The sequence below is a fragment of the Rattus norvegicus genome, chromosome 13 (assembly GCF_036323735.1).
Source record: "Rattus norvegicus strain BN/NHsdMcwi chromosome 13, GRCr8, whole genome shotgun sequence".
Taxonomy (NCBI): Eukaryota; Metazoa; Chordata; class Mammalia; order Rodentia; family Muridae; genus Rattus; species Rattus norvegicus.
The window spans coordinates 88,735,018-88,749,043 of NC_086031.1; the positions used below are offsets into that span (position 1 = coordinate 88,735,018).

General features: G+C 37.6%; 1 protein-coding gene across 1 annotated transcript in view; it reads left to right on the forward strand.

Moving 5' to 3' along the window:
* Positions 1 to 815: 815 nt before the first annotated feature.
* The window catches only part of Spta1 (spectrin, alpha, erythrocytic 1), a 75,865-nt gene continuing 62,654 nt past the window's right edge, over positions 816 to 14,026 (forward strand). Inside the window, exons 1-10 of the mRNA NM_001011908.4 lie at positions 816 to 1,016; positions 2,196 to 2,432; positions 3,642 to 3,767; positions 7,288 to 7,428; positions 8,162 to 8,308; positions 9,588 to 9,721; positions 10,291 to 10,435; positions 12,202 to 12,356; positions 13,190 to 13,325; positions 13,442 to 13,543. Of these exons, the coding sequence (NP_001011908.3) occupies positions 996 to 1,016; positions 2,196 to 2,432; positions 3,642 to 3,767; positions 7,288 to 7,428; positions 8,162 to 8,308; positions 9,588 to 9,721; positions 10,291 to 10,435; positions 12,202 to 12,356; positions 13,190 to 13,325; positions 13,442 to 13,543 (1,344 nt within the window). The 5' untranslated portion in view covers positions 816 to 995. The remainder of the gene's footprint in view (positions 1,017 to 2,195; positions 2,433 to 3,641; positions 3,768 to 7,287; positions 7,429 to 8,161; positions 8,309 to 9,587; positions 9,722 to 10,290; positions 10,436 to 12,201; positions 12,357 to 13,189; positions 13,326 to 13,441; positions 13,544 to 14,026) is intronic.

Here is a 14,026-nt window from a genome sequence, read left to right on the forward strand (position 1 = left end):
ACAGAAACAAAAGCTGCAGCAACAAAACAAAATAGGATGAGTGGTGGATGGGGCTGGCTAGCACCAGTGCTTGTAACAGGCTATTAAACATTGTATGCTTTTATTTTGTTTTTGTGTTTTTCTTTAGTACAGTAACCTAAAAGAACAAACCTTAGAAAGAAACTTCTGCCTCCTTTATATATGCAAAAGAGTATAGTTTCTGCCTCATGTCTTAGGCATGTTTAAACATGCAGTGAAATTATCTAAATGATAATTTTTGTTCTAGTAATATTGCTTTATGAACTTTAAGATAAACATGTTCATACAACTTATTATATTGTACCTTCTGTTTGAATGATTAAGGGTGCAGACAGATCATATTTTTAAGAATGTGTTCTATGAAGTCATAAAGTCTCCTGATTTTGAGAAAGACCCTGGAGCAAACTGTGAAATAAACTATTGACTAAAAACATTTCTTTACCTGAGGTTGGGTCCCTGTCAAAGCAACTGCGTTGTACTTCCTAAAAAGAGATCAGAACAAGAAAATCATGTCCCCTCTGAATTCCCTCAGCTCTCCAATGTGGAATCAGAAGAGAAACCTGGAATTTCTTCCTGATTTTTAAATTCTCTTACCTTATAAGGTCTATGACTGGGTAAAACACAGTCCAACACAGACACTTGCCTTTCATCTGTCACTGCTTTTCCTCCATACTTTTGCAAATGAAAACTTTGTTTTCTTTCCTTTGTAAAATACCTTACTGAAAGCCACAGTCCCCAAAACTGCTGAGTCACCATGTCTGTGGAAGTAAGCAGCTGCCTCAACTGAATGTCCCCTGGAGATAATGCTGACTGTTCACGCTTGGCGGGATTCTAAAGGATTCTAAAAATTTTTTTCTCTGGGTCTTTGCCACTTTCACATTTCTGTCATTCCTATGTGAAGTGGACTGGATATTCAAAGAACTGTTTTTCTCTCTTAGCTTCATTTCATCTGGCAAAGCCTTAGACTCTGAGGAGAGATGGAAACTCCAAAGGAAACTGTGAGTACAGTTGCTGTTAGGGAAGTTTGTTCCTCTGAACCTTCAATTCCATCCTCACAGGCTCATTTAAAAAGTTTACTTATTTGATTTTAAAGTAGTAAAGAGTTTTGATTTTAATCCTTTTATGAAGGTTTCACTTCTAAAAATAACCTAGAACTTTATACCTACATAATAATAATAATAATAATAATAATAATAATAATTTAATAATTACTTGCTAAAGTCAGATATAACATACAGAAAACTACAGGTAATTTGAAATCAAATAATCCCATTAAAACATTGTGTCCTTGTGGAATGACTTAATTTTAGAGTCATCTCAGGAATTACTGTCTACAAAAATAAGATTTTTGAAAAATAAAGTAACATCAAAATATAAACTCAGTATTATATATTTTGGATATAAGAAATAAGGAACTCAATGCCCTATAGAAATGTCTCTATAGAAATTTTTCTGATTATTGTTACACACAAACTGTATTTCTTTAAAGCACAGTTTTGTATAAAACTATAATACAATATTTTATATTCTGAAATCCAATTACAAACATTAATGATTTATACTTTCTGACAAGTGGGAAGACAGGTTAAATTCAGATTTTATTTTAGTATTTTCTTTTTTAAGTCAAGTAAGTATATAGTACATGATCTAGACTTTTAGTTAAGAAGAAAAGTACTCAAGTTTGTGTGTGTGATTGATTCACTAAAATAATTACAAACCATTCTCACTATTCCCTAAATTTACAGATGACCAGCACTTATCAATGTCGTTTAGCCTTTGGAAAAAAAATAGCATTTTTTTTATTGTCTATCTGACATGTTGTGATATTGCTTCAGCAGTCAAAATTTGTTCTTTCTATAGAATATTTTGGATGATTAAGAACTATTGATCTAAAAAATAGTTATTTATAGTTTAAAATTATACAGTTACATTATAGCACCCAAAAACTGTATGTATTACTAGGTGTAACAACTTTTACACATAGACTGAATGTGTATGGGATGAATGCCTTGGGATATACAAGAGAGATAGCATTCTTATATGAGAACTAGCAACAAGTACAGGCATTATTTATTTATTTATTGTATAGTTTTAATTAACATAATAACCACACTCATATGTATTTTGGGGTACAGAATGTAATATTTCAAAACATGAAGAGACTTTTTAACTTATAGGCTGTTGAAAGCAGTGGACCAAAGGTTCTAGAAACAGCAGAAGAAATCCAGCACAGGAGGCAGGAGGTGTTAGACCAATACCAGAGGTTCAAGGAGCGCGTGGCCGAGAGGGGTCAGAAGCTTGAGGAATCTTATCACTATCAAGTTTTCAGGAGAGATGCAGACGACCTGGAGAAGTGGATCATGGAGAAGCTTGAAATTACAAAAGATAAGACATATGAACCCACAAATATACAGGTAACTCAGTGCCACCGATGTCCTCAGACCTGACCCTAGGTTCTCTAGAGATTGAAATGGGCTTTTCTTTACGGTAATGTTGAAGGGTGAATGTGAGCACTGCTCGATTCTATTACAGAACAAAGCCAGATGGTAAAAAGGGAAGTTTACAAATTCAGTTAAGAAAAAGGCTAAAGTTGCTTGTTCTTTACAAGATTAGAAAGATGAGCTAGAAGAAAGAAAAAAAATGACTGTATATCAGTATTTGAAAATACAGAATCATACTGAATCATATTGAAGTTTCATTCAGAACTCACATTCTTATAATTAATATGTAGATTCCACAGAAAGATTAGACTATCTAATAGAGATACAAGTTGTGCCTTTAAGTGATCTCTGCTTTCCATTTCTTAACTTTCAGAGCCTTATCTGCAAATAAAACTCATCGGAGACTTTATTTTATGATAGTTTATTAGACAAAATAGTGGCTGAAAGTTCAAGAAACTTTGACATAACTTGTGATTTCTATATTGTGATATTAATGATAAAGCAATTGATTTTTAAACATAAATAGTAAAACTTATCACTGCTTCTAAAGCCACTGTTGTCTATTCTGTTCAGCTGGATGTACATTTTGAGCTTCTCTCAAAATATTTTTATAGCTGCTGTTAATTTCAAATAAAAGTCTATAGGACAAGAATTTTAGTAGAAAGTTCTACATCTGATGGCATATTGCATAGCATAAGGAGTAATCATTTTTGAGCCAACAAGAATGGAGCAAAATCTGGGTGATGTGTGATGTATGTGTCAAAATTCACATTTGACAAGAACAGAGCTCATTATGAACTTTAAACAAATAATTCATTTTCTTCATTGTACTTCTTACAAGACAACTCAGCATTAACCTTTGGAAGGAAAAGGACACTATGCATTATGTGGTTTTATTCACATAGGAACCTGTGGAGCCTTGAGTAGAATATTATTTTATTTATTCTTTCCCAAAGGAAGCGCCAACAGAAAAGTCTGGATTTATGACTTTTGTCTCAAGAAGCCATGCTCATTTGTTTTCCTTGAGTAACCACTTGTCTGTTTCTGCTATGGCTAAGGGAAATCTTTGAGTAAATGTAGAAGAGCAGGGAGTCTGCTTAGAATTGAGAGGAAGAACAAAATAGTATTTGTTCCTATAAGACTTCATTTCATTACTCATAAACTCTGATTCCTAAACTGCAGGGGAAATATCAGAAGCACGAATCCTTTGTATCAGAGGTGCAAGCCAAATCAAGAGTGCTTCCTGAGCTGGAGGAAATCAGGGAGGCTCGATTTGCAGAAGATCATTTTGCCCATGAAGCCACCAAGGTAAATGGACGCTAGAATCTCAATCCTAGTTGCTGATTGTGTTATCAGGGTTTGGATGGGTTAGGCCAGATAAAGCTCAATGTAGCTGCTTTAGAACAAGGACTGAAAGCTCTTGTTCTCTATTCAAATTGAGGCAGGCAAAATGATAGCACACTCTTGTGTTTCATGGGTGGGGAAGAACCGTGGTATGGAAATAGCACTGAGCAGCCCTTATAAGTATCCTTATGTCATGATCATGCTATCTTCAACCCATCCCATGTTTCTCAGATGAAATTGTTCTAAAGAATCTTATATTAATTATTAATTCTGACTTCAAAGTGATGTCTATTCATTTCAATCTCTTTTGAAATCTTCCTCTTTGACAGTGAAGTCTTGGTTTGTTTGTTTTTGTCCACACAACACTCCCCGTTTCTGATGACATGCTTTTCCATACTTTCCTTCTACTTACAAAAGAAAGAAAAAAGAAAGAAAGAAAAAGAAAAAAAAGCCCTAAAATCTAACAACTTCGGAAAAATGCCCTTTGATGACTAGATTTGAAAATCTCAGTCATTTCAACAACCATTAACCACTGTACTTATTCTTAATGTCACGGTTACTTTCTAATTCATATATTCTCCCTGTTATATGAGTAAAATTTTCAGCTTATGTAGTCTTAAACTATAAAACCAATTTATATTGCATAACTTACAATTGAGGATTGTCTTTCTATTTACAGCATAAACATTCTAGCCCATGTGAATGGTAACAAGATAGGATCAAGAAAGAATTTTTTCTTACTTTTTTCAACAAGTAAGAAAACCTTGTGTCTTTTCCACTTGTTTAAAATTGAAGGAATTTTTATACTATAGTGCTCTGTGTAAACTCTTATATGAATTAAAATATTTAAAACTAGATATGAGGATGCATGCCCATAATCCCAGAGTGAAGAGATGGAGATTGCTGGAATAGTGGCGGTACTGAGTTCAAGTCTAACGGAGCTACTGTTTTAAGGTTTTATTTCTGTGAAGAGAATAAAAACAATGTCCAAGGCAATTCTTATAAAGTAAGCATTTAATTGTAGCTGGTTTACAGTTTAGAGTGTTAGTCAATCCTGATGATAGGAAGCAGGCAGCGAAGCATGGCAGCGTACATGCAGATATGGCGCTGGAAGAACCTAGCGCTCTACATCTTGATCTGCATGCAGTAGGAGACTATGTGAGCATAGGAGATCTCCAAGCCTGCTCCCACAGTGATACACTTCTTCCAACAAGATCACACCTTTCTAACAAGACCACCCCTCCTAGCAGTGCTACTCTCTTTGAGTCAAACATTCAAACACATGAGTCTACGGGGTACATTACTATTCAAACCACTATAGCTGCATTGTTAGATGTTGCTTTCTAAAACCTTAATGCAAAAAAAAAATAGAAATGTGTGAACAGTGTTTAAAACAACTGTTACCACCATTAAGGCTGTGTTGGATACCATAGAAGGGTTCAGAGAAATGTGAGCAAAGTGTTGAAAATACACGATTCTTTTTTTTTAATCTTTATTAACTTGAGTATTATTTACATTTTGGTTGTTATTCCCCTTCCCCTCCCCTTCTATATAGGTGTTCCCCTCCCCATCTTCCTCCCATTACGTCCTCCCCGCAACAATCATGTTCACTGGAGGTTCAGTCTTGGCAGGAACAAGGGCTTCCCCTTTCACTGGTACTCTTACTAGGCTATTCATTGCTACCTATGAGGTTGGAGCCCAGGGTCAGTCCATGTATAGTCTTCGGGTAGTGGCTTAGTCCCTGGAAGCTCTGGTTGCTTGGCATTGTTGTTCATATGGGGTCTCCAGCCCCTTCAAGCTCTTCCAGTCCTTTCTCTGATTCCTTCAACCGGGTTCCCGTTCTCAGTTCAGTGGTTTGCTGCTGGCATTCGCCTCTGTATTTGCTGTATTCTGGCTGTGTCTCTCAGGAGAGATCTACATCCGGCTCCTGTCGGCCTGCACTTCTTTGCTTCATCCATCTTGTCTAATTGGGTGGCTGTATATGTATGGGCCACATGTGGGGCAGGCTCTGAATGGGTGTCCTTCTGCCTCTGTTCTAAACTTTGCCTCCCTATTCCCTGCCAAGGGTATTCTTGTTCCCCTTTTAAAGAAGGAGTGAAGCATTCGCATTTTGATCATCCTTCTTGAGTTTCATGTGTTCTGTCCATCTAGGGTAATTCAAGCGTTTGGGCTAATCTCCACTTCTCAATGAGTGCATACCATGTGTGTTTTTCTGTGATTGGGTTACCTCACTCAGGATGATATTTCCATTTCCTATCAATTTCATCAAGTCATTGCTTTTGATAGCTGAGTTGTACTCCATTGTGTAGATAAACCACATTTTCTGTATCCATTCCTCTGTTGAAGGGCATCTGGGTTCTTTCCAGCTTCTGGCTATTATAAATAAGGCTGCGATGAACATAGTGGAGCACGTGTCTTTTTTATATGTTGGGGCATCTTTTGGGTATATGCCCAAGAGAGGTATAGCTGAGTCCTCAGGTAGTTCAATGTCCAATTTTCTGAGGAACCTCCAGACTGATTTCCAGAATGGTTGTACCAGTCTGCAATCCCACCAACAATGGAGGAGTGTTCCTCTTTCTCCGCATCCTCGCCAGCATCTGCTGTCACCTGAGTTTTTGATCTTAGCCATTCTCACTGGTGTGAAGTGGAATCTCAGGGTTGTTTTGATTTGCATTTCCCTTATGACTAAAGATGTTGAACATTTCTTTAGGTGTTTCCCAGCCATTCAGCATTCCTCAGCTGTGAATTCTTTGTTTAGCTCTGAACCCCATTTTTTAATAGGAAGATACACTATTCTTTAAGGGATGGCATAGTGCTCACCAGTGTCACATGATTGGTGGAATATGACGTTCTGGTCTAATCTGGCACTCACCGCCTCTCCATTTTGTCAAACTATACAGCAGCAAAATATTCTTTGATTTTTTAATGTGCTTTCCAGTTACTCAAGCAAAGTTGTTTGGTGGTATGCTATGCTTAGAACACTCGCTGCCTATCATCTACCCATCAGAAAGCTTTCCCTTCTTAAGGCTCAGTCAAAATGAACACTCTACCATGAATCCTTCTACCAATGTCTCGTTTTCTCCCCCTTTGCCATCTTATAACTTGTATATTTCAGTTCTTTGAAACATCAAGACATTTTAACAAATTTTCTGTCATAGAAGATTACATTTCATTTATCTTAGTAACTATTTTCATATATATTTTTCTCTCAGTTGAGACTTTATTTCTCATTTCATTTATTTTTTCTTTTGTTGAGCAATTAGTACAGGAATGAAGGGGAGGACTGAATTTTTATTAATTAATTAATTTATTTTTATCCTTGCCACAGTTTCCCCTCCCTCCTCTCTTCCCAGTCCTTCTTCATAACTACCCAGATCATCTAGTCCTCCTCCCTTTCTCTTCAGAAAAAGGGAGGACTCTCATGAGTATCAACCAGCCATTGAACTATTTGCTAGCCTAACCATTCTTTTTCTCTCCCTTAAAGACGCATCTGAAGGAACTTCGCCACTTGTGGGATCTGCTGTTGGAGTTGACCCAAGAGAAAAGTGACATCCTGCTGAGGGCACTGAAGTTCTATCAGTACTGTCAGGAGTGTGAAGACATCTTGGAGTGGGTCAAAGAGAAGGTACAGGCGCACATGCTTATGGGGTATTCTGACGGCTCCATTGCAACCGCACCATAGAAACTTTCTACAACCTACTCTGGCAGTCTTGAGTAGTTGGGAAATCTGTTCCTAGACTTCGTTCTTTGGGGGAAAGGTGAATTTTGGCAAAGATTTGCGAGTATTCTGAAGATTGTTGTAAGGAATAAGACTAAATCTGTGACTGTGGTCATAGCAAAGACTAGACTAACACCAAACATGATCTAGGCCCAATTCCCTTCTCTTCCCATGATGTTTTCTCATATCCTTTGGGTCTTATCTGAAATAACTTCCAACTCTTGTTTCTCAGTAAATACAACTATGGCTTTTAAAAATTTCTCCAAATACTTCAAGTATAGTTTCACAGTCAGAGTACTTGTCTTACACATACAAGAGCTCAGTGCAACACTTTATTAGACATGCTTGATTCAAAAGGAGGCAGGTAGAGTAGGAGGAATTGTTCCCTCATCTTCTAAAACATAGAAGGAACCTCTGGACGTTCTCCCTGCAATCCCTTGATTTCACCAAGGAATTCTCTCAAAGTACATCAATCCCCAGACTAAGCTGTCATCCCAAAACACACTCCTACTTTTGGCTTTTCTCTGGAAGGGTCCCCATATGAGTTATCATGAGAATATAACAGGGCCTTGGAGTTTTTGGCTTGAAAAAATATTGATTTTTTTTTTACTGGTGACTCTGAACTTTTTCATGATTACAGGAAGCTATAGTGACATTAGTGGAGCTGGGAGATGACTGGGAACGAACAGAGGTCCTGCATAAGAAGTTTGAAGAATTCCAGGAAGAACTGACAGCTCGGAAAGGAAAAGTGGACAGAGTGAACCAATATGCTAATGAGTGTGCCCAGGTGAGATGGAGACAAAAGAGGTATGGCAGAGAAAGGATTCTGAGCTTACAGAACTCCTTCCTGGCCACTAGAAGGTGGGGTATAATGGGGATGAGACATTTTAAAAGAGTGGAGGGATGCAAATCTATGTAGTAACTTGCTGTGAGCAACTTTCTTTCCTCTTCTGGTTCCACTCTCCCCTTTCTGGTCCATGAAAATGGCTGTGTGTGTGTGTGTGTGTGTGTGTGTGTGTGTGTGTGTGTGTTGGGAGTGTGTGTTTGTGTGTGTGTACATGCTTAAAAGAGAGATAGATAGGTAGAGAAAATTAAATCTACAAGTATCACAGGTAATTTCTGTACCATAAATTTTATTGATTGTTGTTTTTATGCACTTCTTGTGGAAGATACAAGCACAAAATAGCATAGAATTTATAAAAAAATGTTTGACTCTCAATCTACATCTATATGTATATATATAAATATATATTATATATACTATTACATAATATTTTATAAGATTGTGAAAGAAATGGAGAAGCACTATCATTTACTTAAAGCAATGCTTATATAAATTTTCAATGTCTGAGTTAGCAAGGATTTACTGAGACTAAATACTCTAATATACAGGAGAAAATTGGGACAATTGATTGTGTGTGTGTGTGTGTGTGTGTGTGTCGTGTCGTGTGTGTGTGTGTGTGTATGATCGGAGTTATATAATAGTTATGAATTGATACATGTATGTGTAATAAAGTATAATAGAGTATATGTACTGAAATACATAAAGCTCAAAAGATACCTTTATTGTGCATCATATTTCGGTTTTCTTGTGCTCTTGGCTCTCTAGTGAATCTGTTAATAGCCATATTAGTAGAAGCAAGAATTCAGGATGAATAGAAACTAAAGAAAAATGAAAGAAATCACTGTTTGCCAACTTTTTCAAGGCTGTTTCTTCAATAGTTCCAACACTTTTTATCTTTACTTTTACTACCACAAAATGTAGAATTAGTATAGTTTTGTTCACGACTCTGGTTCATCTATTGAGATGCTTGGCTGGGCTGTTCTGATGTCATCTGATTTTGTACATGGCTGCAGTTGTTTGGTGGCTTAGTGAGGGTAAGGGAATAAGATAACTTCACTCTTTGGGGGCCTTGGTAAAGACAGCAAAGACTTTGTTTTTGTGTTTTACCATTGCTTGAGAAGCCATGCTTTGTTATCTGCCATGGTGACAAAGTGTCAGGTATAAAGTTCACTATTAAGGTAACTTGTGGTATGACAGCACCTTTGCTGATTTCCTTCCTTAGGAGCAACACCCTAAGTTGCCTGAGATAAAGGCAAAACAAGATGAAGTCAATGCTGCCTGGGATCGTCTCTGGAGCCTGGCTCTCAAGAGACGAGAAAGTCTATCAAATGCTGCAGACCTCCAGCGCTTTAAAAGGTATGGTACTGAAATTATAGCACAGTATGTAGATGGCTGACCTAATATACTGGAGGCCTGGCCTCTGATCCACATCACCACCTAAAGTAGGGAAGTAGAGGCAAAAAGACTATAATCCTAGGCATTCCAGTAGTAGAAGATCATGGGTGAAGATTACAAAATGTGTGGACTTAGCCACTGTTCACAGACTTCTATTGATAAAAAAAAGATAAGAAAAGAAAAAAGAAAATTAAAGCGTAGCACTTCTGAATTGAATTGGCTCTGAAGAAGTAAAGGGGGTATAAGAATTAGATGAGTTTGAGGGCAAGACTGGTATTCATGAATAACTTCTCACATGTCATATATGAGAACTGTCTCTGCAAGCTCAAAAGTCAAGAACCTTTGCAGTAGAACATCTCAGTGGAAAAATTCTGACACGGAAGAATGTTTTCAGTTACTTTGTGCTAGTTTGGTAAAAAGGAGAGTCGTTGCTACTTGAGGGAATTAAGTTGGTCCTATTGTGAGGGCTGTGGGTCTGTTTGCAATGTCTGCCATCTTGGTTTATTGATGCTCATGACTTTGTCTGCTAGGGATGTCAATGAAGCCATCCAGTGGATGGAGGAGAAGGAGCCTCTACTCACCTCTGAGGACTATGGCAAAGATCTTGTTAGTTCTGAGGCTCTGTTTCACAGTCACAAGAGGCTCGAGAGGAATCTTGCTGTCATGGATGACAAGGTAAGCTTCCCCTGGCATATAAAAGTTATGTGTTCATCCTCCTGCCTAGAATATCCTCAAGAAGATGTAGTGAGTTCATGGCTTTCTATAAAGGAAAGATTCTTCTGTGGCACCGTAATATGCCTCCTCATTCTAATCCATATTTGTTCACTGGTGCTGCACAGTTCTTATTGAAATGAAGTTGCATACACATATGATATATTTTGTATGCTCTTTTACAACTACAAAAAATACATCCAAAGATGGTTTGATCTTCTCTCTGGAATACACCTTGGAACTAGAGTTTTCCCTCTGAGCACATTTTTTTCTGTTGCAGTTGGATCCTGGATTTTGTTCTTCACACCAAAAATCAGGGAAGAATTTTCTTCTTTCATAATAAACTGGGAGACTTTAAAATCTAAACCTATCATTCAGCTCCCAACTAAAAGCTAAAATGCACTTGTTTTACGTCTAAGGCATAGACATAGACACACCAAATCTCAGAGCAGTACTCTACTCCTGCACAATACCCATGTTTTCTTTCTTCCTCTGTTACTGATAAATGTCCAGCAGAAACTATTTAAAAGTAGACACACTTGTTTTGTCTAACAATTTTAGAGATTTCAGACCATCATTTCTTGGCCTCATGTGCTTTGGAGGAACATCATGGTGATGGAAAAATATGGTGGAGGATAGTTGTTTGCTTGATGCCTGCTTCATGCATTCTTAAGTAGAGAGAGGAATACAAGAAAGGCATACAGTAAAATGGAGCTCCAAAGAAATGTCCCCAGTGTCCTGCTTCCTACAACTAGACCCAGCCTCTTACCTTCCACCCACCACTCTAATACCAGATTATAAATCCATTAAGGGATTGATTAACTAATTACTTAGTGCTCCAATTGTCTCTAAAAACACTCGGTTCTCAGTGATACCCATAGAGGTGCTATAATAAGTGATGGATTTATTAACCCAGTAATTTTGGTAATCAAACTTAATATAATTCTTCGGTTCACAACTTTACTTATAATTAGGTGGCTACTTGTATGTTTCCGATGAAGGGGCAGGGTAAAGAAAGATCACCACTACCTGTTTTGAATAAAGACCTGTCTGTGTGATCATTTCCACCGTTCCACTTTTCATTCTTTATTATTAATTCGTTCTTACTATTTTTCCTCTAATAAATGCTAAAATTATAGGATTTAATGTGTTATAATAAAGAAACTCTCAATTTCTGAGTATGTTTGAGAATAATGAAAGAAAGAACGGTGACATGTGGAGAGTCACTAATGTTTACATTTTGCTATATCATCTCAGGCATGAAGCTCTAAAGGAATTGTGTGGTTTTCTTGTTTGATCAAAGATATCCTGTATGATGACATCTACAGGGACAAAGAGAGACAGGTGGTGCAGGATAAACTGTTTCAAATCTTGTTTCAGACAAGAGCCGGCTGACTGAATAAATGAAACAGTACTTCTCTGTGACCATTCATAAGGGATGAGAATAAGAAGCATTTCTTTATACAGCAAGAAAGAAAAGAGTTTCTCATGATATTATTAATTGAGCAACATAAAATAAGAAAATGCTTGTAAAAGACTAAACATAGTGATGGATCATAAGGATTTTAAAATTTTCATTAAAGGAATATTTTGTCATAGCCAAGTGTGTTAATATAAATATACTTATCAATTATTACTGTTTATATGATTTTTTTATTACAGTCTCTCCTAGAAATCTGCCAGGAGTCAGACTGCTAGAATTTTTAGTAGGTTTCTTTCTTATTCCGAAGGTGAAGGAGCTTTGTGCCAAAGCAGACAAGCTGATGGTTTCCCACTCTGCAGATGCACCTCAGATCCAGCAGATGAAAATGGATCTAGTCTCCAACTGGGAACTCATCCGCGCCTTGGCCACTAACAGATATGCAAAGCTGAAGGCTTCTTATGGGTCAGAACGTGTGCATATTGTTTAGTCTCTTTGGGGGGGGGGCAAAGCAGAAAAAAAGTTGAAAAAAACTTCAGCTCTCCTGCCTGCTCTGTAGAAGCAAATGAAATTTTAATTTGCCAGATGAAGTTCTTTTGCAAACTGGTGTAATACTCAGTGCCACACACACCACTCAACCATATCCCTTTATCTTACCTGTCTAGGCAATTGTTAAATATTATAGTGTAGCCTAGAAAACTGGAAAGTCTTGACTCCAGCCAAAGTTGTAAATAAGGTTTCAAGCCAAAGAGAGTCAAAATAGGCCTAGAATTGTCTTGTTAAAAGTTATAAAAAAAAATCTGTGATGACAGGGGTTTGTTTTGAGAGTCAGTAACTCTTAGAGTTAGTAATCCTACCATCCAGAGAGAGAAAATAGTACTCACCCTGTTAATATAACCAAATGATGGATAGTTAACTCTTTGACTAGATTACCAACATTCTTGACTAATAGAGTAAATATTAGCCAACATACTTAGGGAAATTCCAACACTACCTCCACTCTAATACTTGCATGGCATGAGTCTATTTTCTGGTTGCATCATGAGACTTTACTCTGAGGTAGGTGTGACCTTAAGGTGATACACACACACACACACACACACACACACACACACACACACACCTACTCTAGGACATACAACTTTGTTTAGAAAGGCGTCATAACCTATTCCTTTGAAGAGAAAGTGGAGGACAAGTTTAACCTTGCATGCCATAGTTTATCCCACTCATAACCCTTTGTTCATAGTCCTTTCAAACCAGGTTTCTCATTCCTGTGTTTTACCTTATTTGTCCCACAGGTACCATCGGTTCTTATCTGACTATGATGAGCTCACAGGCTGGATGGAGGAAAAGACAGCTCTGATCAATGCTGATGAGCTGCCAACAGATGTGGCCAGTGGGGAAGCCCTGCTAGCCAGGCACCAGCAGCATAAGGTAAGGAGCAAAGGCTTCCCTGGCAGGATAAAGAAGGTAGGATGGGATTTTGTTCAATGTTGACCAATCTAGGAAGTTTCTTGCTGCATTTGAGGTGTCCTGTTTTATGATCACAGCATGAGATTGACTCCTATGATGATCGATTTCAAACTGCTGAGGCAACTGGTCAAGATCTGCTGGATGGCAATCACGAAGCCTCGGATGAAATTCGAGAGAAGGTAAGCTGCTTTCGCACAACAAGTGAATGTTCAGTAAGATATCCAGCTCTCATCTACCATGTGCTCGTATGATAATCTGTGTTTGGAAGGGGGTCAGGAGACATCTAAACCTGTTAATGGTGTGTCATGTCTGGCATACATCTGCTTGGTGAAGCTAAATCACTTGAAACTTTCACAAGGCAAGCAATGGCTCTTGCTTCTTCAATTCTCTGACTTCCATCTAATGTGAAACCATTATACCATCTTGCCCCCATTGCTTTATTTTATTACAAACTTGCCCTCACCTCTTTATGACTAGTTCACTGATACATGTACCTTGATACCTTGATAAACTTTGGCTCCAGTCCAGTGTATAGTCCAACGATGTGCATCTATATCATTTCTGCTGTCCTCTATACAACCTCAAATTAAGCTTATTTTTTCACCACTGATGAGGAAATTATTAAATGTCCACCCATTGTAGGCACTACATTTTTCTCCAAA